Here is a 27,757-nt window from a genome sequence, read left to right as displayed (position 1 = left end):
GGCAACAGGAAGAAAGAAGGGAGCCCGAGCACCATCGCCATCAGTGGAGGGAGGAAACCGATCCCTCCAGGATCCCAGCCGAGCGCAACAAGCCATCCGCCGGGGAAGAGGAAAACAAGAACAACACTTCCCGAGGAGAGATAGGTATAATCGCAGGAGGGCCAACTGGCGGAGACTCCAACCGAGCCAAGAAGTCATACGCTCGATGGTTGGAGATCCATGTCGTGCGGTGCCGTAAGGAGAAGGCCGAAGGGCCTCAGATCAGCTTCGGCCCCAGCGATTTGAAGGGTGTCGAAATCCCTCATGATGATGTTTTGATCATCCGAGTGATGATCGCCAACTACACCATTCACTGGACCTTCGTCGACACGAGGAGTTCGATGAATATCATTTTCAAGCAGGCATTCGATCAACTGTAAATCGATCGCAGCGAGATGTTTCCCATGGAGACACCGCTCTACGGATTCACCGGCAACGAAGTTTTGTCGATCGGCCAAGCAAGATTGGTCATCTCGCTGGGAGAAGAACCGTTGAGGAGGACTCAAACAACTAACTTCATAGTAGTAGACGCACCATCAGCTTACAACGTTATCTTGGGCCGACCGACCCTTAACGAGTTCCAGACAGTAGTGTCAACCTACTGCCAAAAGATGAAGTTCCCAGTGGACGATCAAATGGGCAAGGTCAAAGGCGACCAACTGGCTGCTCGACGCTGCTATGTTGGAGATGGTCAAAACCGAGACCAAAGCATCTCGGAAGACTCCACGGCTAGAGGTAAATGCTATTACTGAATAATCTCCCATCCTTGTATATGAAGAAAAGGAGAAGGTGCAGATCCACCCAAGCCGGTTGGAAGTCATGACCTTCGTGGTTGCTGACCTGGAGGAGGAGAAAAAGGCAAAACTGATCGCCTGTCTCAAACAGAATCATGATGTGTTTGTGTGGTCAACACATGAGCTGTCCGGCATCTCCCCGAGTGTAGCTCAACACGAGCTTCACGTCCGATCGGACACTTGGCCGGTCAAGCAAAGGAAGAGAGATTTCAGCGCGGAGCATAACGTGATCATCCGGGCGGAGATAGAGAAGCTATTGGAGGCTGGCCATATCAGGGAAGTCCAATTTTCGAGCTAGCTAGTTAATATTGTGCTAGTCTCCAAGTCGGACAACAAATAGTGGGTTTGGATCGACTTCCGCGATCTCAACAAGGCTTGCCCGAAGGACTTCTATCTGTTGCCCAGGATAGATCAAATGGTGGACTCAACGATGGGTTACGAGCTGATCTGCATGCTCGACACATATCAGGGACACCACCAAGTGCCGCTCTCCGGGGAGGATCGAGAGAAAGTCAGCTTCATTACGCCTGATGGGACATACTGCTACAACGTCATGTCGTTCGGACTGAAGAACGTCGGAGCCATCTACCAGAGGCTAATGAATAAAATGTTCCGACGGCAGATCAGCCGTAATATAGAGGTATACGTCGATAACATACTCATCAAATCTCTCCGAGCTGCTGACCTATGTGCAGATATCGACGAGACTTGTCGGACGTTAAGGACATACAGAATAAAGCTGAACCCGAGCAAGTGTCTGTTTAACGCAAAGAGTAGCCGCTTCGTGGACTATATCGTTATTGAGTGGGGTATCGAAGTCAATCCGAGCAAGGTCCAAGCTTTGCAGAACATGCCTCTGCTCCGAAATTTGAAGGAAGCTCAGAGGCTGACCGATCAGATCACGGCGCTCTCCAAGTTCATATCCAAGTCATCCGATCGAAGCCTAACCTTTTTCAAGACGTTGCGCCAAGCTAAAAAACTCCAATGAGATGTCGAGTGCGATCTGACGTTGGAGGAGCTGAAAGAGTATCTAAACTCACTGTCTTTGTTAGCCAAGCCAGTCGCGGATGAGCCGCTCTGGATCTACTTGTCATCTAATGAGGACGCGGTCGGGTTAGCTCTTATTAGGCAGAACGACCCAGAATAATAACCTATATATTTTTTGAACTACATATTAAAAGATGCTAAATTTCGCTACATTAGACTAGAAAAATTAATTTATACATTAATAATTATTGCACGAAGATTTCGTCCGTATCTCCTGGCACCCAGACTAATTCAGATGGTCTCTCTCCTTGATTTTAGTGCTGGAAACAGCTCATTCCCATCTTAAACAACTTGGGAATCCGGTTGCTTTGAGGTTTTAATTAAAACCAAAAAAAATCGATGTGGAAGACTTGAGCGTTCCTTCGCCTACACGCTTTTGCCGCGTGCTCCGAAATCACACGGCCAGGCCGCCGTGCCACCTGATGTCATCAAATTCCGATCGGTGAGGTCATCGTGTGCGTGGAAACGCCTCTGAGTTCATGGGTTGGATTTAAACCGATAAAATCTACTTGCTATAAATTAGAGCCGCCAGAGTGCAATTATTTTAGCGATCCGTTAAAAGTAGCGAGCCTTTGATCTGTCTGTGTCTTCTCCATTAATTAGCATGGCGACTGTTCTTTCCGAGCTCAATCTCCGCCTCAAATCCTGCTTCTCCAATCCCTATCTCAAGCGCCGCTGCAGCTTCGGCGCCCCCGACGGATCCGACCAGGACACGTCGCCGTTGCCGGCGCCGCCGGAACCATTGCCCGAGAGGAGAAGCATAGCGGAGCTGGCGGTTCCCGCGGGGCTCTGCGTCGCGCTGTACGGCAGCATCCCGCCCGCCGTCCAGCAGCACCACGGCGCCCTCTTCCTCTACGACCCCCTCGTCGCCTTTATTTGCCTCGGCGTCTTTGCCAGCCTCTTCGCCGTCGTGTACACCCTCGCCAATCCCGCCGGCGGCGCCGCGGTCGAGTCCGCCAAGAACAGGGCCATGGCCCTTTCCGTCGGCTTCCTGTTCGTGGCCTTCGTGCTCCGGATCCTGCTTCTCTTGTCGGTGACCTCGATGGGATTGGTGGGGCTCGTACTCCTCTCCTTGGGGGCGGTGTCGGCCGCGGCGGTACTCTGTATCCGGCGACTGAAGGCGGAGGAACGCATAGCTCCGGCGGCAACAGAGGCGGCGCAGAATCACACTTTCTATGTCGAGAACCAAGTTTGAATCGTAAAATTTCTAGTAAATGTCCATTTACTGCGAAAGGGGACGAAATCTAAGAACAAGTATTTTGGTTTCTTAGATTTCTGATGCCAGCCTCGCAAGGTTCATCCTGTGTGTGTCTATTATCACATAAGGGTGAGGAAATCTAAGAACTCTCTCTTTGGAGTTTCCTAGATTTCTATCCCCATTAATTTGGTCCATAGATTTTGATTCTTATTTAAGATATATAGAAGATCATACCTATAGTTTTTCTTCGATTATCATGGAGTAGTGGTGATCATATGCAATAGTCTGTAAAAAAAGTCGGAGCTAATTGGCAATAAATGCTCTCTTTTAATTCCTTTTCTTAACTTTGATAGATTTTCTTTCTCGTTAGATCGGATCATGCATCTAATTGTCAACGTCTTCATTCATTGGATAAATCTAATGAAGAAAAGAGATCCATTATTTTCAAATAATAATGATTAAGGGCCTGGACAATAATTGAGCTTGCGCTATAGGACCGGACAAGCATTGAAACGCTTTATATGACTATTTACAATTTTGAATAAATTTAAAACTTTTGATATTGATATTTTCTAATCTTTTCAAGTCACGATATAATATGTCCTTCATCGATTCATTTTTTTTTAAATTCTCAATAGAATAAGAAAGGTGAAGACATCAATATCATTTGTGATGTAAATTAATTGCACTCTATTTATCTTCTAATGAGATAAGCAAAAAGAAATTGAAAAAAAAGGGATAAATTTAGTTCTTTACTCGATCAACAGTACACAAGACTTGTATGTGCAAAAGTAGATTAGGTTCATGGCAAGTGACGTCAGTTGGTTAGAGGATAATAGATTTATTATAATAGAATAAGAGATTAATTTTTAGTGAGCATAGGTCCTCGAAAAAAAAATTCTCCAATCTTCTAATCAACTTGAAAATCTATTATAAACTGACTCTATGCAATTTAAAAATGTACTATGAGACATGTTTGAATTAAGTTAGAATCAAGGCTGTTGAGTATTTCCTTACAGGTGAAGCATGTCGACGTTGAGGTAGAAATTATTAGATTTGATAACATAAAGTCCATTCTGATGCAAGTGATATAAAAGTCATGATTGCAATGCAATTTGATGATTAGTATAATAATTTTTTTTTTATTAGTGGAATGTTCTAAAGGATAAGAGATATTGTGGTGTGTGAATGATCGCTGTATGAGTCCAAACTACACTTTTCTTAATGGAGAGTTTTTCTTTGTGAGATAGTGGAAGTGAGTTGTTTTATATATAAAAAAATAATCAATTTTCTAGAGACATGCGAATTTTCAATGTGTGTGTTCATCTACATAATAGCTCGTGTTGAAAATAATTAAGCTCTATTGATTGTGTTTATCCTTGTCATCTTAATTATTTTCCTATGGAAATTTCAGTCCAACTATCTTTGGGTGCGAAAAGATAATATTACTATAAAAGAGGGATTCCTGACTCTGAGATGTTAAGTATTCGACCCATTATGGCCATTGATCAATCAAAAGTACACATTAGTGCTTCCATCTATCTTCCGTGTTGATCCTGAGACGAATTAACGGGACCGCTAGAAGCGAACGTAGTCGTCTTAAATTTTCGTAAGACCGAATTAATCACCTTCCGAATTAATTCAAAGAATGAATATCTGGATTAAAAAAATATACATTCGTAACTAGGAGACGGTGCAATGGTAAGAGAATATTCATTCCTACGTAGTAATGCTCAAAGTTCAAACCATCAGTGACATTGGACTGCCTACCAAAATCCATCTGTACTTTTCAAATTTATCCGATAAATAATTTTTAGAGCATCTCCAATGTAAGGTTTGTAAAATTGAAAAATCTTACCAAAAAAGTTTTTATGATTGTGTAGGTGAGGTTTGGGTTTTTTAATTCAAGTGCATGTTTGAGTTTTCAAACCTGTTTTTTTCTCTTGAAAATGAAGTCTGTAATTAATGTACATGATTGATCATTTCCAAATAATTTAAAATAAATTATTTGATGTAATGTTTAATTACAATGTTTTATTTCATAAATAGTTAATAATAATTAAAGTGTACTGTTTTTTTGTTTGAAAATAAATATATTTGAGATAAGTTTAAAAAATATAGAAATGATGGTAATTAAATTAAAATAATAAATTAATTAATTAATTAATTAATTTAAAATTATAAATTAAATTAAATTAAAATCATAATTTTATTAATTAAAAATTATAAATAAATTAAATCAAAATCATAAATTAATTAAAATATTAAATGAAAATTATATAGATATATTAAATGAAAAATTAATAAATAAAAATATATGATTTATAATGTAGGACAAAAAAAAAAAATTATAATGAGATTTTTTCATTGTCGAGATAATAATAGGTGATTTGATATATTGAAAATTATAAAAAAATTTATTGAGAGGTTTAATTATTGGAGATGTCTTAAGAATTTTGTATATTTGTGATGTAACATTGATGTGATATATTAGAAATTAAAAAAAACTTATTAAGAGATTTAATGATTGAAGATACCCTTAGGGCCGAATCGTTCACCTCCGAGATTAATGGGATTTCAAAAGATTACCTAAAAAACAGTGCACATTAAAATGACAACAATTTACATAAGTGTTCGTTTTTTTCTTTAAAACAAAAAATGCACTCCTTTTCTTAGTCACATGAAAAAAGCTGATAAATAACCCCCGAATACACCTGAGTTTTCATCAATTTGCGTGATACAAAACACAGCTTTAGATTTAGCATCTCTTGCTACAGAACCAAATCCATAGTGATCTATGCTACAAACTTGGTTCAAACAGCAAAATACACTTAAAAAAAAGAATGAAAAACTATAAAAGAAAAACAGCAGCGGCATGGCAATTCCCAGAATTCGCATCCACAAACTCAGAGCTTTTCTCTTTTGAGATTTCTCATCATCTACCCCACTCAAAATCAGCTCCGAATCTCGCATTGTTTAAACGGAAGGAATTCTCCGGTTTTATAGCATTAGCAAAGGAATGCCAACCCAGAAGATATGGAATGATAAACTGCACCATTAACAAGACATAAAATTCATTTTTGAGATATATTCAGGATTGCTAAAAGTCAGAAAATAACATACTGGAGCAATACAAAGAGAGGAGAGATGTCATACATTTAAAGCAGAGTTAAGAATGGTGAATTCTGGTTTGCTGATTGGTATGTATATGCTATCATCCATATTCAACAGGCGATTTTGAACACCTACAACAGAGAAAATACAGAGAAATTTACCATACCATAAATACCAATGAGTATCACCAGAACAGCAGAAAGGGAAAGAAACAATATGAGCAAATGGGGAATCTTTCAGTAGGATTAACCATAACAGAACTATCAAAAATTAAGAACCAATCCAAATAAATGGCAAGAACCAGGACAATTTTTTTTTTTTTTACTAAAACTAGCAAAACCGATTTATGAAGACTTTATGGATGTTTGAGTACACAAAAGACTAGTTACTAGTTTGAGGTGTCAAGGGCACAAAACCAAAGAACAATTATGGGCTGTAAGCTTGTATAGCACAAATTGACTGCATATAGGATTTAAAATATCTGGATGGACATTTTTGGTATGAATAAAGGATTAGAAACACCAAAATGTGAAAAGAAACTCATGAGGCCTGGCAGGTTGCATCATATGGCAAAAGTATTATTTACATTAAAAATGTGGGGAAATTACTGAGATTAAAGAAATATCCGGTGCCATCTGGAAGAGGTTCAACCTTTAAAACCTTTCTTATCTTGCCTTCCTCACTGCAATAGAAAATAACGGTTACACTTCAGCAAAGACACTAAATGAGTTACACTTGTAGTCTTGTAGATTCTCATGAATTATGGTGATGTTAACCTGGACATAAAACAATATCAGGAAGCCAATTAATGGAAACGTGAAATACATGAATATGAAGATATGTAAACTAACATAATTATTCAAGCCAAGAAACCTTGTTTTATCAATTTTAAGCATTGTCTAAGGTTACTTCTACCAGTAATCTAATGCCAGGATAGCTGTCTTGGCACTCATTCATGAGCTTGGATAGGAAAACAATATCATCTTAACGTAAAATTTCTATGTATTCACAATTTCACATGATGGACGATCACAATCAACCTTCTAATTGTGAATGCATTTTGAATGATTCTCTAATCATACAAAGTCTGACTTTGTAACACACATTCCAACTCCCTTTACAGTGATTCAAAGTATCTCAACGCTTATGGCTGCTCTTGTTGATCTAATAAAGCTGCATGTTGACAAAAATCAAAGACCTAACAAGAAGTAGCTAGACATAAAAAAAAAGAGGATTTTAGAACTGTTATCCCATCCCTATTCAAGTAAACTACACTGATGATTTGGTTACAGACAACAAATTTCTTATCAAGATTCTGGATTATTACTTTCTTCCCTTGAATGGATCATGAAAAAATTCACAAGAATCCTTTGCTCCGAGACTCATTAGATGACCAATTTCAGGTATGGATAAAGAAAACACCTGCATCAATTAACCAAAAAAGTGATCATAGTTCACATATGTTTGCATAAAATACCACAAGAAAGCAAACATAGATGCCGATAGAGAGTACCAGCCAGCAGAAGGAACAGAAACAATATTGGAATTAAAGAGCCAATAAGTTGTATTAATTAAGCATGTTGTTTGTTGCATTTATACTCAATTTCATAAATTAACTCAATGGTGAAGGATCACATCTCCCGGACCATTCAACTAAACTTCACCAAAGGCTAAATTAGTATCAAAAGGGGACAATTTTTTTTTTCTCTGAAACCCTACTAACCTACAACCTTTATGGGCAAAAGTCCTAATAAGGCTCCTTTGTAGTTAAAAAGATTTATTGTAAAGGTCTCCATTTTGCACTATACTCTATAAAAGGCCCTTTGCAAATTTGCCTTGTGAAAATATCCTTACCCCATTGCTAGATTCTGGTCATTGGCAGGAATCTCATCAGCTATTAGGCCTCAATGGAATTCACCATTAGTAGCTGCCAAAAGTTGGTGGCCAAAACTTAGAATAGCATGAATCATAGTACTTACATGCCCGCCCCTGTGTATAAAACATTTCCTAACAAGGGCCAGCTCCACATAAAAATATGTTATATACATATAGTCCTTTATATGTATTAAGTTGCCAAGTTGATAGGGGAATATTTGGGATCTCCCTAGGTCAAAGGTTCAAATTTTAACATAGTAAAGGGCCACTTTTGCTTTCTATTCAAAAAATAAATAAATAGCTCTAACACACCACCATAGGTCAACCTAGCGAGACTATTTGGATGCAAGCAATTAACTCAAGTGCAACTCCTTATTTCTCAGGACTCTCTCTCCACTAGAGCTAGAGCAACTATGACTCTTCTAAAGTTATTGTCCCAATGTGTTAGTGTTAGTTGCTCCAATTCCCTAGTTTAATGGCATTGTCCTGAACGTGAGCTTCTTTCCATCCCCTTTAAATTGTGAATAGTCTTAAGGAATTAACTCAGTTGCCGTTCTAGGTGCATATAATAAAAGCATGAACACTTCCCTTTTTGTCAATCAAGCCATCCTTAAGGACTCTTGACTCTCCCTCTCCCTTAATTTAGAGCCTATTAGGGCTGAGTATTCAGTTAAAACCAAACAAACCGAACCAAATTCGGTCGAAAACTGAATTAACCAAACTTTTTTAACAATGATGGAATCATGGGGAATTTAACCGAAACCGAAATTGATTTTTTTTAACATAAGAGATTTACTGATCCGATTTTTTTTATTTCGGTTTAACTAAATAAAGATTTTTAAAACCGAAACTCGACTGAATAAACCGATTTTTTTTTTGAAAAAAAAAAATGAAACAGCCAAACGGAATTTTCAAATTCAGTCGGTTTGGTCTGTTTGTTCGGTTTAACCGAACTTTTACTCATCCCTAGAGCCTATCACTTAAGCCTTTACTCGAGAGTCTCCTAGAGTCCTATGGTTCAGGTATCCCTAGATAGGATAGTGGATGGAACTTAAATCATCATTCATCTTGGAGCCTGGAGAATTTCTCACTTGTGAAGGGATGGAATGAGTATTCTTGTAGAATTACTAAAGGCTTTTGAAAAAGGGCCATTGTCACAGGGGTCTTCTTCACCCAAACAACTAAGTTTCGTAGTGTGTATCATGGCTCTCCTAGCTTTCATCACAGACCCTACACTTTTTCTTTTTTACCTTATTATGATTAAAATATATATATATATATCCATTATTTATCCAAGTATTGGGGCGGAAATTAAACTAAGCCAGTCTGCACTCTGAGTTCTTGCTCTTTCTGACTTGAATTGGCTGGAGGATACCTTGTCTATGGCATGCTTGGCTATCATGATTTTGAATTTCTGCTCTAATTTGGCCTTCCTGTCTGCTTAATTTCACTTTAATTGAATCAACACAATGACTCAATTTGGAAGGGCAATGAAAAGAAAGGGACAACTAAAAGGAGTGGTGCTACTGTCAAAGGAAAGAGATGTTGTTCGTTTAAATATGTAATGTTAGATGGCAACTAAAAGGAAGCAATACCAGCTCTGAAGAAGATTCAAGAGTTTCAAAGCCTACAAAGGCTTATCTGGCTGCAAGTGGCAAATTTTAAAGAGTAAAAGGGTCAAATTGAAATGGGATTTTATGGGGCATCCTTCCATAGAGGCCTTCATGAGGGCTTTCTGAATAAAAAAGGGTATTTTCAAGGTTTTTTCCCAAATTTATTCCAACATATTGTTCACCTTTTGTTTACTTAATTTCTCTTATCCCATATGGAATGAAGAAAATGTATAAATCATGGTTTGCAATTTTTTCACGAGCATAAGTTTTTGGCCCCTATATTTGGATAGTTTTTGGCTCCCAAGGTGAGGATCACAGACGCATCATTTTGACAAACTAAATCATATAAACTAGCATTTATGAGAACGAAACTAGAAACTTGTGACAAAAGACGAAGAATGCAATTATCTTATGTGATGACATTATAATCCTACACGGAGAAGAAAAAAGGTGGAAAATTTGCATACTTGCTTTCTGCTCCAATCGTATTGCCGATTTCCCACAGCAGGAGCAAATTGGAGGAGCATAAATCCTTCCTTAGAGACCTTATAAGCCCCTGACTGCAACAATATACCTTCAAATTTAACAATCTCACTACAAAATACCGAAACCAAAATTTGACGAGCTCTGACTACAAACTAAGAAACTCACGTCAAGAGGAGCGAATTCAGGCGCTCGCGGTTCCACGGTGAGTGCCGCCTTCCCTTTGTAAATGGAATAACCGACGAAGACCTTCGAATTCAGCGCTGAAAAGAGGAAAGCCGAAACAAACAAGATTAAGTTTTTTACAATGGCGACAAAGTTAGCAACCCGAAGCGAGGAGCCGATGGGCACCTCCAGGAGGCTTCCGGGAGAAAGAGGTAGGTTCCTCAGGCGGCGGCGAAGGAGGGCGACCAATTTGGCGGCGCTGGTCTGAGAAATCGGAGCGGTGGCCACGAACGGATAGATATTTCCGTCGATAGTTAAGGGCTAGGGTTCTGGGAGGAGCGCAGAGTGAACTGCTTACGAGGGAAGCAGACGAGGAGCGGAAGGGAGAAGGGGAAGCGCAATAATTATGGATAGCGCGAGAAGAAGATGGGGAATGCATCGCTTTGAACGCGCGTCGGCTAAGAGTGGAGCTGCGGCCGTTTCAGTCGGCCCCTGTGAACAAGATGCTGTTGTTACGCTCGCTTGATCTAGTGTTCGCAAACCCGGGTTTCGGGTGCCCGTATTGGTTTTGTCCAAACAAAAAACGGTTCAAATCGGTTTGACTTGGATTTCTGATCAGTCTAATAAACATTTAAAAAAAAAACAATTGTATTCAATTTTACAAAATTCTAAAGGGCATTTATCATTTACAAAATCATCATTTTCAATTAAAGTTAAATGGGCTTTCTATTTAATATGAACGCTCTAAAATACTCCTTCAAGTAACTTTTACGATAATGATTTTATACATTTTTATTTTACTTCTCTGGGTTATAATCTGATTAAATAAAATTTCAACTAGTAGGGAGAGATTATGTGATACTCATTACATTTTAAATGAATATTATTTGATCATGATTGATCGTATAAAAGTTACCATATAACTTCTATGACGATGACTTTATATTATTTTGATTTTGCTTCTTTGAGTAATAACCTTGTAAATAATATTTCAACGAGCAAAACAAACGTGTAAACTTCGGGATACTCATTTCATTTCAAATGAACATAATTTAATCATGATCAAATATGTTAAAGCTAGCATGTAGATTCTATAACGTGTAACAGTCAATGGCGAAGACAGCCTAGGTGATCTACCTAAGCTATGGGCCACGAGTGGCGACGCCAATATCATCATCCCAAACTAGTCGTCGACAGGCCTGACTCAAGGCATAGACCATTAAGACTATGCCTAAGATCCCAATATTATTGAGACCTATTGATTAAATAATTAAGCAAAAATATTTTTAAAAAAATAAATTGAGTCCTTAATATTAATTAATGATAGCATACACATTAATAAATATCATGTAACCCATTAATGACATCTTATTAATTATTTTATTATTCCTATTTACACATTACATGTATCCTTATTTCCTCATAATTACAATTGGCAAGATTTAATTTTATTTCCTCATAATTATACTTAGTTAAGATTTTATTCTATTTAATTATATATCTTATAAAACTAATAAACTCTTTCCTTCTCAATATCTCTAAAAAACCCTAATTGTTCATCTCTAAAAAATCCTAATTGTTCTTTCACCAATGCTTAGTGTCTATTTCTTTTCTCATCAATAATTTTATACGTTTATGCTCTCTCACCGGTGATACTCTCAGAGAACACTAAAATAAATAAAATTCAATATCTCAAAAAAATTAAATAATTTAATAGTGTTAAATAAATTATCTATGAGCGAGAAAACTAAATTTTATATAAAAAAAATATTTTATTTTTTAAAAAATAAATCAAAATTTTTTAAACCAGCCATTCTCAACCCCAAATTCAAATAAAAAAAACTTGAGAAAAAATTTTAAAATATATTAAAAGATTTTTTTAAATTTATTTTTACCTAGGACCTCAGGAACCGTGAGACAACCCTGGCCGTTGATGTCAACATCATCACCTCACGCTATCCGTTGATGCTGTCATTGTTGCCCCGGGCTAGCCGCCCCTTTCCCACGTTTTTTCCTTTTCTTCCCTCATAATTTTTTTTACAACCATCGTTGCCTACCCGGGCTATAGCCCAAGTAGTCGTTAATTAACGTGGCTCAGCCACTGCTACCAATAATTACCTATTAAGTTATACACGATATAAAAATTATCTGATAGTTTTTACACATAGTTAAAGATACTCGGTAGCTTATACAATAGCACTGACCCATTTATTTATTATTATTATTATTATTTTATTTACAAACGATGCTAATATAATATTTCACTTAATTCAGGATGCCCTTTTTACTTTCATCAATTTTTTTATGTTCATATGCCCAAAAATATTAGACAACTCAATTCAAAATGGGATTAATAAGTGATCAAATTCAAAAACTTCCTATGATATTTAAAGAAAATTAAAATATATATATCAACTAAAGTCAGGATAGCTATATTTTTAAGGCATTTGTTACGCTGCACCCCTGCCATGCAGCGTAACATGACTTGCATTTCTAAAATGTATATATATGTTTAACAAACTTACTTTACACGAATATATGAACAATTGGACCAATATAGAGGTTAATTAATGAATGTTAGCTACAACGTTAGATTTCTAGAGTTATTAAACATGGTATATATCCTAAGTAGCTTTTCTGTTTTGAAAAAAAAAAGAAAAAAGAAAAGAAATATGAAATTTATAAGATACATTTTGTTATCCGAGACTGCCCGACAAATATAAATATAATTAGTACATTGGATTGCTCACCCAGTCTGAATCTATCTAAATTCCATAAAGCTCTCCCCATCTTTAGTAATTCCATAAAGCTCTCCCCATCTTTAGTGCCAATAAGAAAGACAATAAAAGGCACCAGGATTCCTGGAAAAGGAATGAAAAATGTCTTCACGCAGCCTTCTTGTCCTCCTTTCTTCTCTGGAGCTTCTTCCACTTGAGGAATATCTGGATAGAAAGTCCTGAGAAGACCATTGCCACACTCGTCCACTGCTTGGGTGACAAGGGGTTGCCACTTATCAATGACGATACAACAATGCTAACAAACTTTCGGGTGGTGGTGATGGTTGTGTTGGCAAGGGAGCCAAATTGACTTATGGTCAAGAAGATGAAGTTTTGTCCCACTGCGCCACAGAGACAAAACATAAGGATGTCCCAAGCTGCCTCCGGGTGCTCCTGGCAGAACCTCACTGCCTCGTAACCACTTCCATTAGGCCAGCCAAACATGTAAATAACATTGTAAATGGTTCCCCAGAAGTTCATTCCAAGCATGATCTCCCAAGCAGATGTCTTTGGGAACCTAAAAAAAATCGATGTAGTTGTAAGTTATGGTGAACTTTGCATACAAATAGCTAAGACATTTTGGATGCACTACTAGTTATTTTGTTGCATATCATCAAGAAATAGTTAAGTACCTTGCTTTTATAGAATCCTGAGTGGCATTTGTGAAACCGTCAAATGCTAAATTCAGGAAGCAAAGCCCATAGCCAAGTGGGGCATTTGGGTGAGCAAGCTTCTTTATGGTTTTTGAGCTAGTCTGTAATCAATTGAATCAAGCATTTCAGTGGCAAAGCTATTGTGAATACATTTGGCAATTGAAGTATATGAACAGTTCAAGAATCCAAATGCAGGTATGTGAATCTACATCACAGCTTCTAATGTTGGTGGTAGCTCAGAACATGCTCAGAAAAGCCTAGAACATTGGAGACAAAATATCTTGCACCACCACTCACGAGCAATCCGTCATCAGAAAGAAAGAGGTGTGAATTCATAAACAAATCATTTCTGATGTATGAAAATTCTTCGATATATCCACTACTTATTATCCATTGCGATTAGGCACTCAGATGTGTATCCCCAACGTGAGGGATTAATCCTCAAGTATGGAGAAAATAAAATAAAATAAAATAAAATAAAATAAAAATCATTGCTGAAGAGATTTAAGAGAATTTGTCTAACCTTCAAAAGTGCAAATGAAGATACCCCTCCAGCAACAAGGAAAGTGCAAATGTATTCTGGAATAGTATATTTGATCCCATAAACAAGGGCTCCCACCAGCATAACTATGACATGAAAGCATAGTTACTTGTTCAGTTATCATTTTGAGAACATCCTTAATTAGGAAAAAATGGTAATTATCTAAAAGGTTAAGTAAGCACTCTACTCACCAGGAATCATCTTTGTAGACTTTGCCAACACCTGTTATAAACAAACTCAATACTCTTAGCAGTCTATAATCAAGTGGCATTAAATAGTAAAGCCAGTAAAATAATTTCAGAAATCTAATACATGATCCATTCATGATACCAACAAGGGAACAAAATAAACTAGAGAAGTGAATTTAAAAAAAAATGAGGTGATTTTATGACACATTACACAATTAAGCAAATGAGTAGACCATGTCAATTATGAGGGGCTAATATGAGTTGAGCCCTGACACCACCGACAAGGCCAACAAACCTCAAGTTCAACTGACTCGCCACTCCAACCCTACACAACGTACAAGCCTGACTAAGATCATCCAACCCTACACTCCTACCTGAGGCATGGGGTGGCAACAATCAACTCAAACCAAAGAAGCTTAATTTGGCACCAATATTATGAACTCAGTGTGTCCACATTAGGCACTTCTTGATTACCTCATTTCATTTTATATGTTTCCTCTTAACTTTTTTCCAGTATTTTCAAGCAAGCTTAGCAATTATCCTTAAATTTATCCAAGAAGTCAAGATATAACTTTAACTATCTCCTCGATTCACACATTAGAATTTTTTAAAAATAAAAGGAAAAATCTTCATTACTTATTTATAAATATTATCATATGCTCCTTGTGAAGATGGTTTTTTCACCTACATTGTAAACTTTCTCTTGGAGGGTTCTAAGGTCTCACTGGACTTTGAGTTTTCACTCATTCATGGATCCAATGTGAAAAAATAATGCCTTATGTTACTCATTTTCTTACACCCTTGCTTTAAGAGCATTTTCATTTTATTTATTTTCTTTGTCTCTAAGTTTAAAGGATTTAAGGCCTGCAATGATGTAGATCTTGTCTTTATTGTCAGACACATAAATTGTTCATCTTTCATTTAATCATACAAGCATGTTAAAAATCAATGTGTAATTTGTTGTTAAAGGGTCTTCCTTGATATTTTGTTCAATTCAAAAATTCAACCCACGACTATAAACATCACTGTTAGTTTTCCAAACAATGAATAGATTGGAGCAGCCAGGAATCTACCTTATTAGATATCTACTAACTCCTATTTCTCTATATAGACTAGGGCGTGGAACGATAGGAAAGCTAGGGATCACAATTCATCAAGCACCACTAAATTGACTTATTAACATTTTTAAAGTATCATAAAGAAGTAAAGAACACCTCTGTCTAGTATACAATTTGTTGAAAAAGGCTACACTTTTTTTCCTGTGTGTTTCACACGAGTTATCACTGCTAAGATACTAACTTATAATTGTTAAATTATAGTTTCACTAATTAGGCTATAATTCCCCAAACCAACAGACATGATGATACCTATATGAATTAGAAGCTGTCAAACAGAGGAAAACAGCAAGAATTGGAAAATCTAAACTTACTTGCGCGGGATAACTAATATACTTCAAGGCTTCAATTCCCATAGCTGGACCGATGGTATTAGTGATGCTCGGGCTCCAGTAGCTCCGTAATGGAGCTCCTCCAGACGAACTTTTCGACAACAATTTGATCACTGTCCAATTAATCATACCCGAAACAAAATGAACAAATAAACAATTTCACATCACTCCAAATTAACAAGAACACGCAAAAATCAGCAATGAACATACTGATAAACGACCACACGAGGCAAACCACGTTCTGCGCTAAGTTTAAAAAGGAGAGGTGCTCGAACCGCTTCCCGTCCGGCCCAAACAGCTTGGTCGATCTGAGACATAGGAAAATAGGAACAAAGACTCGTCTGTCAAAACCCTAATAGCAGATCCAAATGCCCGTTCGACAGATGAAGGATCAATTTGGGACGTATGGAAAATATGGAGCAGAAACGGAAGGGGAACCAGGATGAAGGATCAGTACTCACACAGTTTCTTGTAGGACACCCTGGTAGATGTAGGCGGACCAGATGCCGGAAACGCAGAAGGCGAGCAAGAAGATGCGCTCAAAGCCAGCAGCGGCACCGTGGAATTCCATCTCCCGGCGGAGGATCACCTCCGTGAGCACGATTACAATAGACGAGGAAAGGAAGGTTCGAGATCGAGCTCGAGAGAGAGGCAGATCCCATTGCGTTGGTGGAGACCGGCATACTCATAACCCGGGACGAAGGAGGAGGGAGCAACGTCAGATATTCCACGTGGGTGTATATCATTGGCTAGAACAGGAAGCGTGAGACTTCATTGGTCGAAGAGACGTGGCTCCTGGTTTTTTATTGGGCATAACCGTTTTTGCGTGTGATATAAAATTCGACATGCAGATTAAATTCGATCTTAATTTTAATAATTGTGAATAAAAGAATAGTAAAAATCGCAACTAATAAAATTACTGACAATTAAATTAATCCATTTATCGATCGATCCACTCTCCACATTGGCGCTCTTCCTCCATCATAATCACATGCACTGCGTCGATGCAGGCCGTGACGTGGATCAGCAGGGGCGATTAGGGCGGCAGTCGAGAACGCCGGCGAAGCGAGTGAGGCGTCCGACCGCCGTCCCCGGCTTCGCCTTGATGAGTTGGTGCCCGGAAAAGCCACCAGCCGTATCGAGGCCCGACTGCACGAAGAAGGCTCCGTTCATGTACAGGTCGTCCTCCGACCGCCAGTTCCAGTTCTTCCACTCGGATTCAGCCGCGGACTCCCTGTGCGTCACCTGCCAAATCAATTAATCGAGTAAATAAGAATTAGGTGAGTGATTAATTAATTAATTAATCACTTCTTTGGCGGCTTGATTTGGCGGGCCGAGAAATCGGTTGCCTTGGCAGATGATGGTGGGGTGCATGCTGCCGCCGACGGCGTACATCAGCCAATGCGTGTAGTCGTTGTTGACCACGTGGATGAATCCCCATCGGCACCTGCAATTAATTAGTTAATTGAATATTTAGCGGTAATTGATCGATAGTTCGAACGAAATCTCTGAAAGATCGAAGGATTTCAGCAAATTCCTCGCCTGGGCATCCTCTGCACGAGGCCGTGCCCAAAGTGGTTGTACGCGATCGTCACCTGCATCTTAGCATCCGCTGAATTCGAGTCGCTGGCACCCAACAAGATCACCTGAAATTTCGACGCGGAAATTGGTTATTTATTGGCAAAATTGATCTGGATTCTTCTTTTAACTGTATCGAGTTCAATGCGGATCACGTCGTTGTGGCGGGTAAGATGGCAGTTGGAGATGGTGATGGCGGTGGAGGCCTCGATGGCGTCGATGAGACCGTCGGCGCAGTTGAACATGGAGATGTGGTCGATCCAGATGTTGGAGGCGCCGAAGATGTTGATGCCGTCGCCGTCGCTGAGGGTGCGGATGCCCCAATGGTGCTCGGAGTCGCGGATGTTGCCGCCGGAGCCGGGTTTGATGTCGTGGATGTGCAAATTGTGGACGATCACGTGCTGAACGAACTGGATGGTGAGCCCCGCGCCGTAGGCGATGTGCACGTCGGCGCCCCGCCCGTCGATCGTCTTGTAGCTGTTGATCATCAGCTCCTGCTGCAGGCGGATGACCATGTCGCGGGCGAAGACGATCCACAGCGGCGCGGCGCGGGTGACGCCGTACCGGAGCGTGCCGGGGCGGGGGTCCATGAGGTCGTCGTCGGAGGGGTCGGTCACCACGAACATCCGCCCGAGGACGCCGCCCGAGGCGGCGTGGCCGAACCCCTTGGAGCACTGCGCCAGACGTTTGCGGTCGCTCGCCCAATCCGCGCGGCACCGCCAGCATCGGTCGATGGGATTCGTCGCGAAGCACAGGCCACCTCTCTTGCCTCGGCCCTGGAGGCTTCTCCCCGTTCTGTTACTAATCGGACTGCATGTTTTAACAAATATAGCAATTTGATTACTTGTCGAGCCACTGTTTAACTTAATTAATAATTTGCAGTTGCTCACAAATTGGCTGCGGCCGCATTGAAGCTGTTGACGACGGTCTCCGGATCGGAGACGTGGGCATTCAACGTGTTGTTGCGAGCCTCAGCCGCGCGATTCTGCCAGAAGTCGTCGAAGAAGGCGATGTGGCCGTAGGGCAGAGTAGCAGAGGCGAGGAAAAGCAGAGAGAAGGATAAGAATTTAAGACAAAACTCCATTTTGTATATACACTACTTGAGATCTACCGAGTTAATCAACTCTTTGTTTTCTGTGCTTCGAATCGCTGTGGAACTCTGTGGCTGATGCTTCGAGCTCAACTATGGATGAAGCTTGTTGTGCTGACCGATTGAGAGGGTGGACGATGTGTTTATTTATATATGAGGGTAGAGGGTGTTTAAATTAAAGTGTTCGTTGGCGAGATGAGAACAATAGAGTTGTTGGAGGGTGTATAAAGATACGTTAAAGGCATTATTTGAGAAGATTAGTTATGGCGCCACTACAACAAACTATTAGAATGTTTATATGAACTTTTATAATTCCTACGTATGATGCACTATAAGGTCAGAATTGATCCACTATCAGCACAGTTATCGTAGTTTTAGCCCAGCACAAATTTCAATTTGTATCTAAAAGCCACTTTCTTTTCCGTGTAAAATTATCTGTTAACAAATTTATGATTAAACATAAATTTCACGTGACTATTAAAAGAGGCCACAGAAAAAAAAAAAGGGCAAATAAATGAACATGGCAAAGGCACCACCAGGTGTATGCAATTAATTAAAAGCGATAAAATGTATGAGCTGTCAGAACACAAGATGGTTGTCGTCGCAACTTTAGTATTTTAACACGAACGAAAAATATTTACCGAGCCATTGGGTTGACCTTGTTACTGATCATAAGACATTCAGTGCCAGCCAGTGTTTAGCCCATATTTCAGAAGGTTTTCCACTCTGAATTTCATCAATCAGAATCATCGCCAGGGTCGACGTCCATAGGAGCACTACTCTTGTAGTCAGCCATTGCTTCCCTGTACCGTTTAGTATCAGCCTTGGCCATTGACTCATAAGGTTCCTTCTCTTCAGCTGCTCAACAAAAGTCACAAACCAATGTAAGAAATCAGTTGCTCTTTCTAAGCAAAGTGAAATGAAGATTAGGTCCCCACAATAAAAGCCAGTACAACCCAGCAAAACCAGAAACTTCAAACTGTTTGCGTTAGGATTTAGTTACATTTGTGTACACATTGAAACCCCTCCAAAGAAAAGGCCAGCCTATTTGACCTAATATGCCCAACTAATTCAAACTGAAAATTTGAACTTAGAAGTCATTCAGGATTGTGTAAAAATGCACCAATCTTAAAACCACAAAGCATAAGAAATTCAACCCTGACCCAACCTTAATATGTCCACGTCAAGGTTTTTTTCATTTTTCCCTAGAAAGGTATCGTGTTGGATTTTTGGAATAAAAAAAAATAACAACTTGGAATTTAGCAAAATCAAACTAAGTAATTCTATAAATAGTAATTTGTTGGACAAGCAATTGATGTGTCTAGAGGCAGCACCATGAACATTGCACAAGTATCGAGTAAGAAATAAAAATGCCAAAAAGAGTTGAGAGTTTCCTAAGGAAAGCCTCACCAATCATTTTTTTCCATCTCTCACCAAGGGCCCTTCCAACATCTGTAAATGACATTCCTGGATTGCCCTTCTTTAGATTCTGTAAAGGAGTATCAGTCAGTCATCTAAAACAAAACAGGAAAACAAGAATAAGAACAGCTTGAGCAAAAACCATTTCATGAACAGTGGAAAATTAACACCTAGTAAATAAGTGAATTATGTGAAAAATTACATCATACTTGGTTAAAGTTACCGACAAAATAAACCAACAGAAAAAACTCCAACAAACTAATTCACTAGAAGTTAAAAGATTCACCTAGTAAATACAACTTACATCTCTTTCAGCATTTGAGAAAAACATAAAACCAGACATTGCCCTTTTGGGGGCATTAGGATCCTTCTTTTTCTTTGGTTTTCTCTTTTTTGAACTTTCTTCATCAGCATCCCTGGTTTTCCCCTTGGCAGATGGTACCTTCACACCAGCAGCTTCTTTTTTTGACTCTTTGGTGGATGATTTCTAGATTAAATGAATAACGTATTGGTTTAGCAATCAAATAAAACTCAGTAGATTATATGATAAGTTCCGCAGCGTCCACTTGATGTAAAGTGAAAAATGTAAACTTCGTCAACATAAGTATTGAAAAATAAAGCAACAATACCCCCTCAAACCTACTTTTTCTCCCCCACTTTCACTTGCATCAGACTCCTCATTCCCAGAATCATCTGTAGGAGACCCACTATCATCTTTTTCAGCCACAAAATCTTCATCCTACAAGCAAACTAAAACATAAGCAACCATCACAAGGTGAATTATGTACCCAACAAAAAGATATATGCAATGAAACTTGTAGCACCTCTTCATCACTTTCATCACCCGCAGCATTCTTTATCCGTTCAAGATGTGGATCTACAGCATCATCATCATCCTGAAGAGCAGTTGCAACTCCATTGGTTGTTTGAGCATCCGTGAGATTCAATATTTTCATACCCTTTGCCCTAGATGAACAAAAGTAAGAGTTAGGAATTGAGGAGATAGAAAACATAGCCATATATCTTAATGGAAGTAATGATTGAAGACATACTTAATAAACTCAATGAGGTGATTATATTCATTCCTTTGGATATTTCTGAAGAGATGTTCTTGATCATTTTTAAGCTTAACAAGGAGATCAAAATAGTGGGATGCCACACTTGAACCACCTGTACCATGCCGCTCAAATTCAACAAAATCAATCTGCATGAGATGAAAATTCAGATATAAGCCGCAGGCACAAGGAACAAAAGATCACCAAGGTAATGATTACAACCTATTCTCCCAAACAAAAACCTCTCTTTCTTTTTCCATTAAAAAAAAAGATAAATATGAGGAAGAAAAGGAAAGTCAAACATTGAAGAGAATAAACATGGTTGGATTGGTGGAGCAAAGCATAAAAAAAAAGGAAAATAAAAGCAACAATTTACTGCCAGCAAGTACAAAATGAAAGAAAAAAATGGTGATGGAGAATTTTTGCCTACTACATCAGGTGAAGTACAAAATAGATTGAGAATAATAAACTAGATGTGTGGGGTAACTAAAACATCATTTAAAACAAATAAATGAAGCTACTTTCCAGATGCAATTTGACATAGCTCTATTAGATGATAAAAATGAGAACATAAAGGTTAAGATGACATGGACATATTCAATGGTGCCAAATAGATTCTATAATTAGAAGCACTAGAATCGATTAGAATGGAATGTGGAAAGGATAGAGGAGAACAAAGAAACCTTTTAATTAATTTAATAAAAGTTGATTAATCTATTATTACTGATAGAACCTTTGAATAAAACACAATAGAGGATTTAATCCACGTAATCAACTTCAAGTTGTTGAGATAAACACAGTTTGATTATGATGATGACATCAGTTAAACAAAAAAACAATATTTACCTCATCATGAAGAATGAGTGTCGGAGGTTTTGGGAGAAAGAAGAATCCTTTTTCAAGTGGATAAAGTAATCCATCTTCAGCTTTAAGTGATGATTTAACAGCATATCCATCCTGACAACTTCGGAAAGAGCCTGGCCTGGTCACCTTGGCTCCAGATAGACCACGCAAGACCTTGGTGAAAACCTCATGAATTAATCCCTGAAGATATGGGGTCAGATAAAGAGTTTAGCAAGTTCTGAAAGTTAACAAAAGAAGAAATAATAAGTGCATTGGAACATTACCCTATAATATGATACATTATACAGTATGTAACTTCACAAAAGGAAACAGGTACCACTTAGTTAAAAAAGAAAGGAGGGGAACTAGAATTAGAATACACCAGTTCTACAGTTGCATCATGCACTGGAAGAAAAAACAACAACATGAGTACTACACACATGTTTACCTACTAAAATTAACCAAAAAAAATTGAGCCTACACTGCTGGCTTATTAGTAAAAATAAAAGAAAAAAATAAACATACCATCAAAAGAGTGTTAAGAAAAAGGGAGTCACCTTGTACGAAGATTCTAACTTGTCCTTGTATCTGGTTGTCAAAAGTTCCTCAGATAAGGCCAGGTCTCTATCCACTACATTATCTGCTTCAAACTTTTTAAGAAGAAACAAACACATCAGTAAATTAGATTAAAAATGATGTTGGTGACGAATCACAATTATGATAAGATGATGCAAATACCTGAATGACTATATGTGGGTACAACGTTTGCCCTTTCCTGATTGGTGGATCAAGGGTAATTATAACAAAGGTATGTTGGTTGGACTGCAAAGAGAGAGAGAAAAGACAACTAAAATTATGTTCAGAAATTGAAACTTTGATTTTTTCTTTCTTTTGTCTAACAGGAGACACCATGAAATTGAATCAAAAACACATTAAGATGGTAAAAGAAACACCACCTTTGGTAACAGGAAAAGTCTGACTACACTGCTATATTGGATTTTAAAATCGTTCGCCAGTCCCTGAAGCCGCAAGAATGAGAAATGGAGTTCCACACTGTATCTCCCTCTGGAACACACACATTGCACAAAAATTTATATAAAAGTATGATAAGATCAATAACGAATCTACAGACCAAATGAAAGCACTAGCAGAAAAACTACAGCCATGCTAGGTGATTTCCCAGCTAGTTCTATACCTGGGGGTGAGGATTGCAATTCCCTCAAATGTGACAACAGCTTCTTCAGATGAACCAACATCAGTCAGTGACACAATCTTGTCTAGGAAAACCTAAATCAAAATGTAATCTTTCAATTAGTACAACAATAACAATAAGAAGACAGGAAATCACAAAAACACTAAAAATAAGAGGACAGGAAATCACAAAAACACAAACAAATTTTACCTGAGCCGGAGGGCGGTTTTCATCACCACTAAACTGTGTATTTGATGTAGGAATATGAAAACTTATATCCATCAGAGAATCTTTCTGAATATCAAAAGAAACTAATAATCATAATCATTAGATTTCAAGAAACAAAGTTCATACAGCATTGTCAAAACAAATTAGACAAACTTGAGCTTGCAACAATAGCTGCAGAATATACTATTATCATCAACAAGTTCAAGAATGAAACTTTCTTTAAAAATCATAAACTTTCTGCAAGTATAGATTATCACCTCTGTTGCTCCAGTAGTATCATCCACATGGAACTCCATATAGACATCAGTTTTTCCTTGAAGCTGGGTTTGTGCAACATCTGCTAGAGATACCTCAAATGCTTGCTTTGAACCAACTAAAAACGTAAGCATGTTTCCTGAGATGAAACAAAAGCCGATTTTTCATAGGAACTAATGAACCACTAAGTAAATATGAGAACATTTTGCATGCAAAAGACCATCAAAATAATTGAGAAAGGTTGACAACAGCAAGTGTAAAACAAGCAAAGTTGATCTGCTTAACAAGGTAACATTATTGAACAGCCATTACATCCAAAAACAACTAACAATAAACAAGTATAGAAGAAAAGGGAAATTAAGTGAGAATCTTAAAAATGTGATGTCTAAAAGAAGAAAGGATGTGGAGATCAACCAGTCACCTGCATTACAATTGAGACCTCTAATGCTTGGACTCTGCTTATTGCCTTAATATCCACATCAGCTACCAACATTCAGAAAGTGACACTCCAAGTGGATGCTTGATGTTTCTATTGATCATGTGGCAAAAGCATTTAGAAAGTCATGTTGGACACTTGGATCCACACCATACTCGTACTTATCCAAGAAACATACATTGAGTCAGACAAAAATAGACCTCTAATGCTTGGACTCTGCTTATTGCCTTAATATCCACATTAGCTACTAACATTCAGAAAGTGACACTGCAAGTGGATGCTTGATGTTTCTATTGATCATGTGGCAAAAGCATTTAGAAATAGTCATGTTGGACACTTGGATCCATACCATACTCGTACTTGTCCAAGTAACATACATTGAGTCAGACAAAGATGGCATGAAAAAATTTTACATACGGAACCCTTATATATGTTGGAGGACAGTGAACTGCATGATAAGTGAAGTAGCTAATGGGTCTCTAAACTTTGGAAAGAACTCCATTGTACCCTCCACAAAAAAGGTTACCATTACAGGAGGGAGAGAGAAAGAGGGAAGGATCGGTTGCTGGAAGTACAAGTGTGCCAAAAAAAGGGTTTCATATTATAGTGAAGCATAATGACCCAGACTAGTGGAATAATTAAGGGACAAAAAGAAGGGAACTAACCATTTATATCAATTTCTCCCCAATTATGGCCGCTGGTGGAGAGTTGCTTCTCCTCTGCTGCTACACCAATGTTCTTCTGTATATAATTCGTCAAGTTGCTGACGTCCTGAAGGGAATGATAAGACAGAAATTAATTATCAGGAGGACATTTAATACATTAGAACTTCTTAATAAAGGGTTCTAAAATAGTTCACTGCAAAAGCAAGAAAAAATTTACAACTAATTCCATTTTTCAACTTTCTTCTCACCTATTAAGGAAAATATGATCCAGTTAAGTATAAAGAATGTTTTCAGGAAAATAAAATAAATGACAAAAATACCGGTGCACATGTTGCTACAACTCCTCATATAGTTATATATATGTGCTCTAATCTGTAATCTAAATTTCCATTCTCACTTAAGCAATGTAGTGATGTATGGTTACAACTTCCATATTGAAAGCACTTTGACCACTAACACGCAAAAGTTCAAAGAGTATTGCTTCCACAACTCATGAAGTAGTAGGGACTTGAACCTCTAAACACCAAGGCTTGGCTCAATATTTGGTGCACTTAACTGATGTAACCATTGCTAGTTCATTTGAATATCAGGAAACTTGCATTAACTCATTGTCATCTCATCAAACAATTTGGAAAAGGATTAGACTTTATGACCAGCTTAGTTTTAATCACATTCTTATGCCTTCGAGAGCAGAAACTGACTACTAATTTTCAGTGTGAAAACCAAGACCAGATGATCAAGTTCACTGAAGCACAAAAAAGAAAAGAAAATTTGACTCATTTGAAGATTTGAAGAAACAGACAAGTAAAAAATAAGTTAAATTAAAAAGAATAAGCCTGCCATATGTTCATGGATGGCAAACTTCTCATCTAAGGAGACAACTAAACCTGTTCCCGAAATCCAATGAACTTGTAAAACAATCCATCTTTAAGTCTAACGCCAAGTTGGTATGCCCTAGGAACTTTCATCCAAGTGATACGAGCAATATCTGCTTTCTCAATCTCTATGATCTTTCCACCACCTTGCTTTCTCCAAGCAATACCACCTGGATGTACTTTCAATTGCCCTGGATTCTGCAGTCAAAACATGCCAATGTGAAATGCATCAAAATAGCTGTTCAAAAATATGCCCTGCACCAAACTAAAACTTCATAGAAAACAAAATTTACAGAGAAATTGAAGGAAAAGAATAGCGTGATTAGGTTTCACAGCAACAAAATAATATTTTCTAACGAATCCTATTGGTCTTTGAGAATTTAATCTATCCTAGATATAAAATCCTAGCGAATTTTAGCCTTTGCAAAAATCAATAAAGGGAGGTCCTAAGCCAAGGTTATGCTAGTACTTGAGAAAAATCCACCCATACCCAAGCAAATTATCAGGATAAGAGCAAGGAGCAGAGAAGGAACAATAACTCATAAATTAACATACCAAATTTTTGCTAGATGTAAAAAGCGTAAAAAGACAATCTGACAAAACAAATAACGCAAGTAACAAATCTCTCACTATCAAACACTCTTATATCATATTTGCGCGCGCGCGCGCACACACACACCAAAAAAAACAAACTAGATTCTAACAGCACAACGTGAACATTCACATTAATGTCGACCAAATTTCTTTACTTGTTTAACAAACAAAACTCGTCTAGATAAACACTCGAAACTCAGACAAGAATCACGCCAAAAATCCCAAGCAAAAAAGATTAAATTGAATATACATATATCGGGAAGTAGGGAAATTTGTTTATTACAGTTCCACCACGGCCTCCGAGGAGGATGTTCGGATAGAGTTGTCCATCAGTCATTGTTCACGCTATAGGAAAGAGATGCCAACGCGTGCCCGTTCTCCGAGTGAACAAACGAGAAGGATAGGGCGACAAAACGGTAGATCGACCTCGCAAGCCCGTGGGCAATATAGCGACACGAACAATATGATAATCGAAGGGGGTCAACAAACAGGATCGAAGGGAAGTAGGTGGCGGTGCCAACACAGGATGGAAGAAGAGAGCGGAGGCGGCGAGGCAGCGGGGCGGAGAGGCAAAGATCGGACTGAATCTGGAAAGGCGGTAGAGTCGCCAACCGGTGGATCTGCGACTAGGGTTTGCTGAACTCCATGTTAGTTTTGCCTTGGACAAATTTCAACCGTAGGATCACAATTCTACGACGCGTGATCCTGCTTGACAAAACCATATTTTTTCACCATTACTCCATTTTGGAGGCATCTTATTGGCATAAGAAGAGGAAAGGGACATTGCGTCTGCCGCCAAAGCTAGCCCGTCGATCTATGATCACTGGCGGATTTTAATCCAGAGGGATAATTTTTAAAAAATTTAAATATCAGTATAAATCAGTTTTTACCGTCTAAAAATTTAAATTTTAAATTTAATGAACACAAAATTAAATTAAATTTAAAAATTTTGATTTTAACAGTTGATTTTTCCTGAAACAACGATCTGAATTTATTTACGACTTAAAGTCAAGAATTATTTATGATTTAGTTTCCTAATAATATTTAGCATAAATTTTTATTTCAATCTAAATAATCATTTTAATTAATAATCTAATAAAATAAAATTTATAATAATCTCATTTTCATTCACATTATATTGCTCTTTCTTAACTCATAATTAATTCTAGTTAGCATTAAGAGGAGGAGGTGGTAGAGTGGAGATGCCTTATTTGAAGTAGTTGATCTCATATTTTTTTAAAAAATTTCTTAACAATATTATTTTACCTAATTTATTATTAGCCTAATATTTTAGAATTATAATAACATAATTTAATGACTATATGTTTCAGTAATTTAAAAATAAATATCAGATAAAATTGATAGCAAAACATACTTAAGTGGTAAAAAAAACACGAAGATATTAAAAATTAAAATTAATACTTTTTAATAATTGAGAGAGATTAAAAGAAAGCTTCATCTCAATCAAAAGATATTTATTGTGAAACATGGTAAAATAATGATAACAGCGCATATTGGTATAATAATATTGGTGGTAGCGATGTGCGATCAAAAATTTTGAGGATAAAATTAGGGTTAGAGAAAAAAAAATTA

General features: G+C 37.9%; 5 protein-coding genes across 7 annotated transcripts; 1 reads left to right on the top strand and 4 right to left on the bottom strand.

Moving 5' to 3' along the window:
• The first annotated feature begins 443 nt into the window (after positions 1 to 443).
• On the top strand, positions 444 to 1,131 carry LOC122007400. The gene is made up of 2 exons (XM_042563268.1): positions 444 to 774; positions 818 to 1,131. Exons 1-2 carry the CDS (start codon positions 444 to 446, stop codon positions 1,129 to 1,131), a joined length of 645 nt encoding a protein of 214 aa, XP_042419202.1.
• Positions 1,132 to 5,690: 4,559 nt separating this feature from the next.
• Positions 5,691 to 10,860, bottom strand: LOC122005043 (single-stranded DNA-binding protein WHY1, chloroplastic-like). Of its 2 annotated transcripts, none has more exons than XR_006118307.1 (7): positions 10,515 to 10,860; positions 10,332 to 10,426; positions 10,148 to 10,240; positions 7,520 to 7,614; positions 6,779 to 6,874; positions 6,235 to 6,323; positions 5,691 to 6,127 (listed from the first exon to the last, which is right to left on the bottom strand). XR_006118307.1 is itself a non-coding variant. In XM_042559949.1 (7 exons), the coding sequence occupies exons 1-7, from the start codon at positions 10,765 to 10,767 to the stop codon at positions 6,014 to 6,016; spliced, it is 813 nt and encodes a 270-aa protein (XP_042415883.1). In that variant the 5' UTR covers positions 10,768 to 10,858; the 3' UTR covers positions 5,691 to 6,013. The 2 variants fall into 2 exon arrangements, 1 of the variants encoding a protein (XP_042415883.1); XM_042559949.1 differs by having other exon boundaries at positions 6,801 to 6,874; positions 10,515 to 10,858.
• A 2,139-nt stretch (positions 10,861 to 12,999) lies between these two features.
• LOC122005041 (UDP-galactose/UDP-glucose transporter 3-like) lies at positions 13,000 to 16,625 on the bottom strand. The gene is made up of 7 exons (XM_042559948.1): positions 16,396 to 16,625; positions 16,145 to 16,242; positions 15,917 to 16,047; positions 14,491 to 14,521; positions 14,282 to 14,385; positions 13,738 to 13,859; positions 13,000 to 13,622 (listed from the first exon to the last, which is right to left on the bottom strand). The coding sequence occupies exons 1-7, from the start codon at positions 16,503 to 16,505 to the stop codon at positions 13,214 to 13,216; spliced, it is 1,005 nt and encodes a 334-aa protein (XP_042415882.1). The 5' UTR covers positions 16,506 to 16,625; the 3' UTR covers positions 13,000 to 13,213.
• A 225-nt stretch (positions 16,626 to 16,850) lies between these two features.
• Positions 16,851 to 19,088, bottom strand: LOC122005040 (pectate lyase-like). The gene is made up of 5 exons (XM_042559947.1): positions 18,403 to 19,088; positions 17,668 to 18,322; positions 17,477 to 17,580; positions 17,243 to 17,381; positions 16,851 to 17,179 (listed from the first exon to the last, which is right to left on the bottom strand). The coding sequence occupies exons 1-5, from the start codon at positions 18,594 to 18,596 to the stop codon at positions 16,958 to 16,960; spliced, it is 1,314 nt and encodes a 437-aa protein (XP_042415881.1). The 5' UTR covers positions 18,597 to 19,088; the 3' UTR covers positions 16,851 to 16,957.
• A 29-nt stretch (positions 19,089 to 19,117) lies between these two features.
• On the bottom strand, positions 19,118 to 26,813 carry LOC122005038 (FACT complex subunit SSRP1-like). 2 transcript variants are annotated; one of them, XM_042559945.1, is made up of 16 exons: positions 26,448 to 26,807; positions 25,583 to 25,768; positions 24,696 to 24,801; positions 23,597 to 23,733; positions 23,322 to 23,405; positions 23,115 to 23,206; positions 22,876 to 22,984; positions 22,658 to 22,741; positions 22,477 to 22,569; positions 21,923 to 22,120; positions 21,074 to 21,225; positions 20,846 to 20,987; positions 20,665 to 20,760; positions 20,326 to 20,508; positions 20,013 to 20,091; positions 19,118 to 19,460 (listed from the first exon to the last, which is right to left on the bottom strand). In XM_042559945.1, exons 1-16 carry the CDS (start codon positions 26,499 to 26,501, stop codon positions 19,339 to 19,341), a joined length of 1,917 nt encoding a protein of 638 aa, XP_042415879.1. In that variant the 5' UTR covers positions 26,502 to 26,807; the 3' UTR covers positions 19,118 to 19,338. The 2 variants fall into 2 exon arrangements, with proteins under 2 accessions (XP_042415879.1, XP_042415880.1); XM_042559946.1 differs by lacking the exons at positions 19,118 to 19,460; positions 20,013 to 20,091 and having other exon boundaries at positions 20,399 to 20,508; positions 20,665 to 20,771; positions 26,448 to 26,813.
• Between the last annotated feature and the right edge of the window lie 944 nt (positions 26,814 to 27,757).

This window comes from Zingiber officinale, chromosome 7B (genome assembly GCF_018446385.1).
Source record: "Zingiber officinale cultivar Zhangliang chromosome 7B, Zo_v1.1, whole genome shotgun sequence".
In the NCBI taxonomy this organism is placed as follows: domain Eukaryota; kingdom Viridiplantae; phylum Streptophyta; class Magnoliopsida; order Zingiberales; family Zingiberaceae; genus Zingiber; species Zingiber officinale.
Note: the sequence above shows the minus strand (reverse complement) of the source record. Positions and strands in the feature narration are given on the sequence as shown.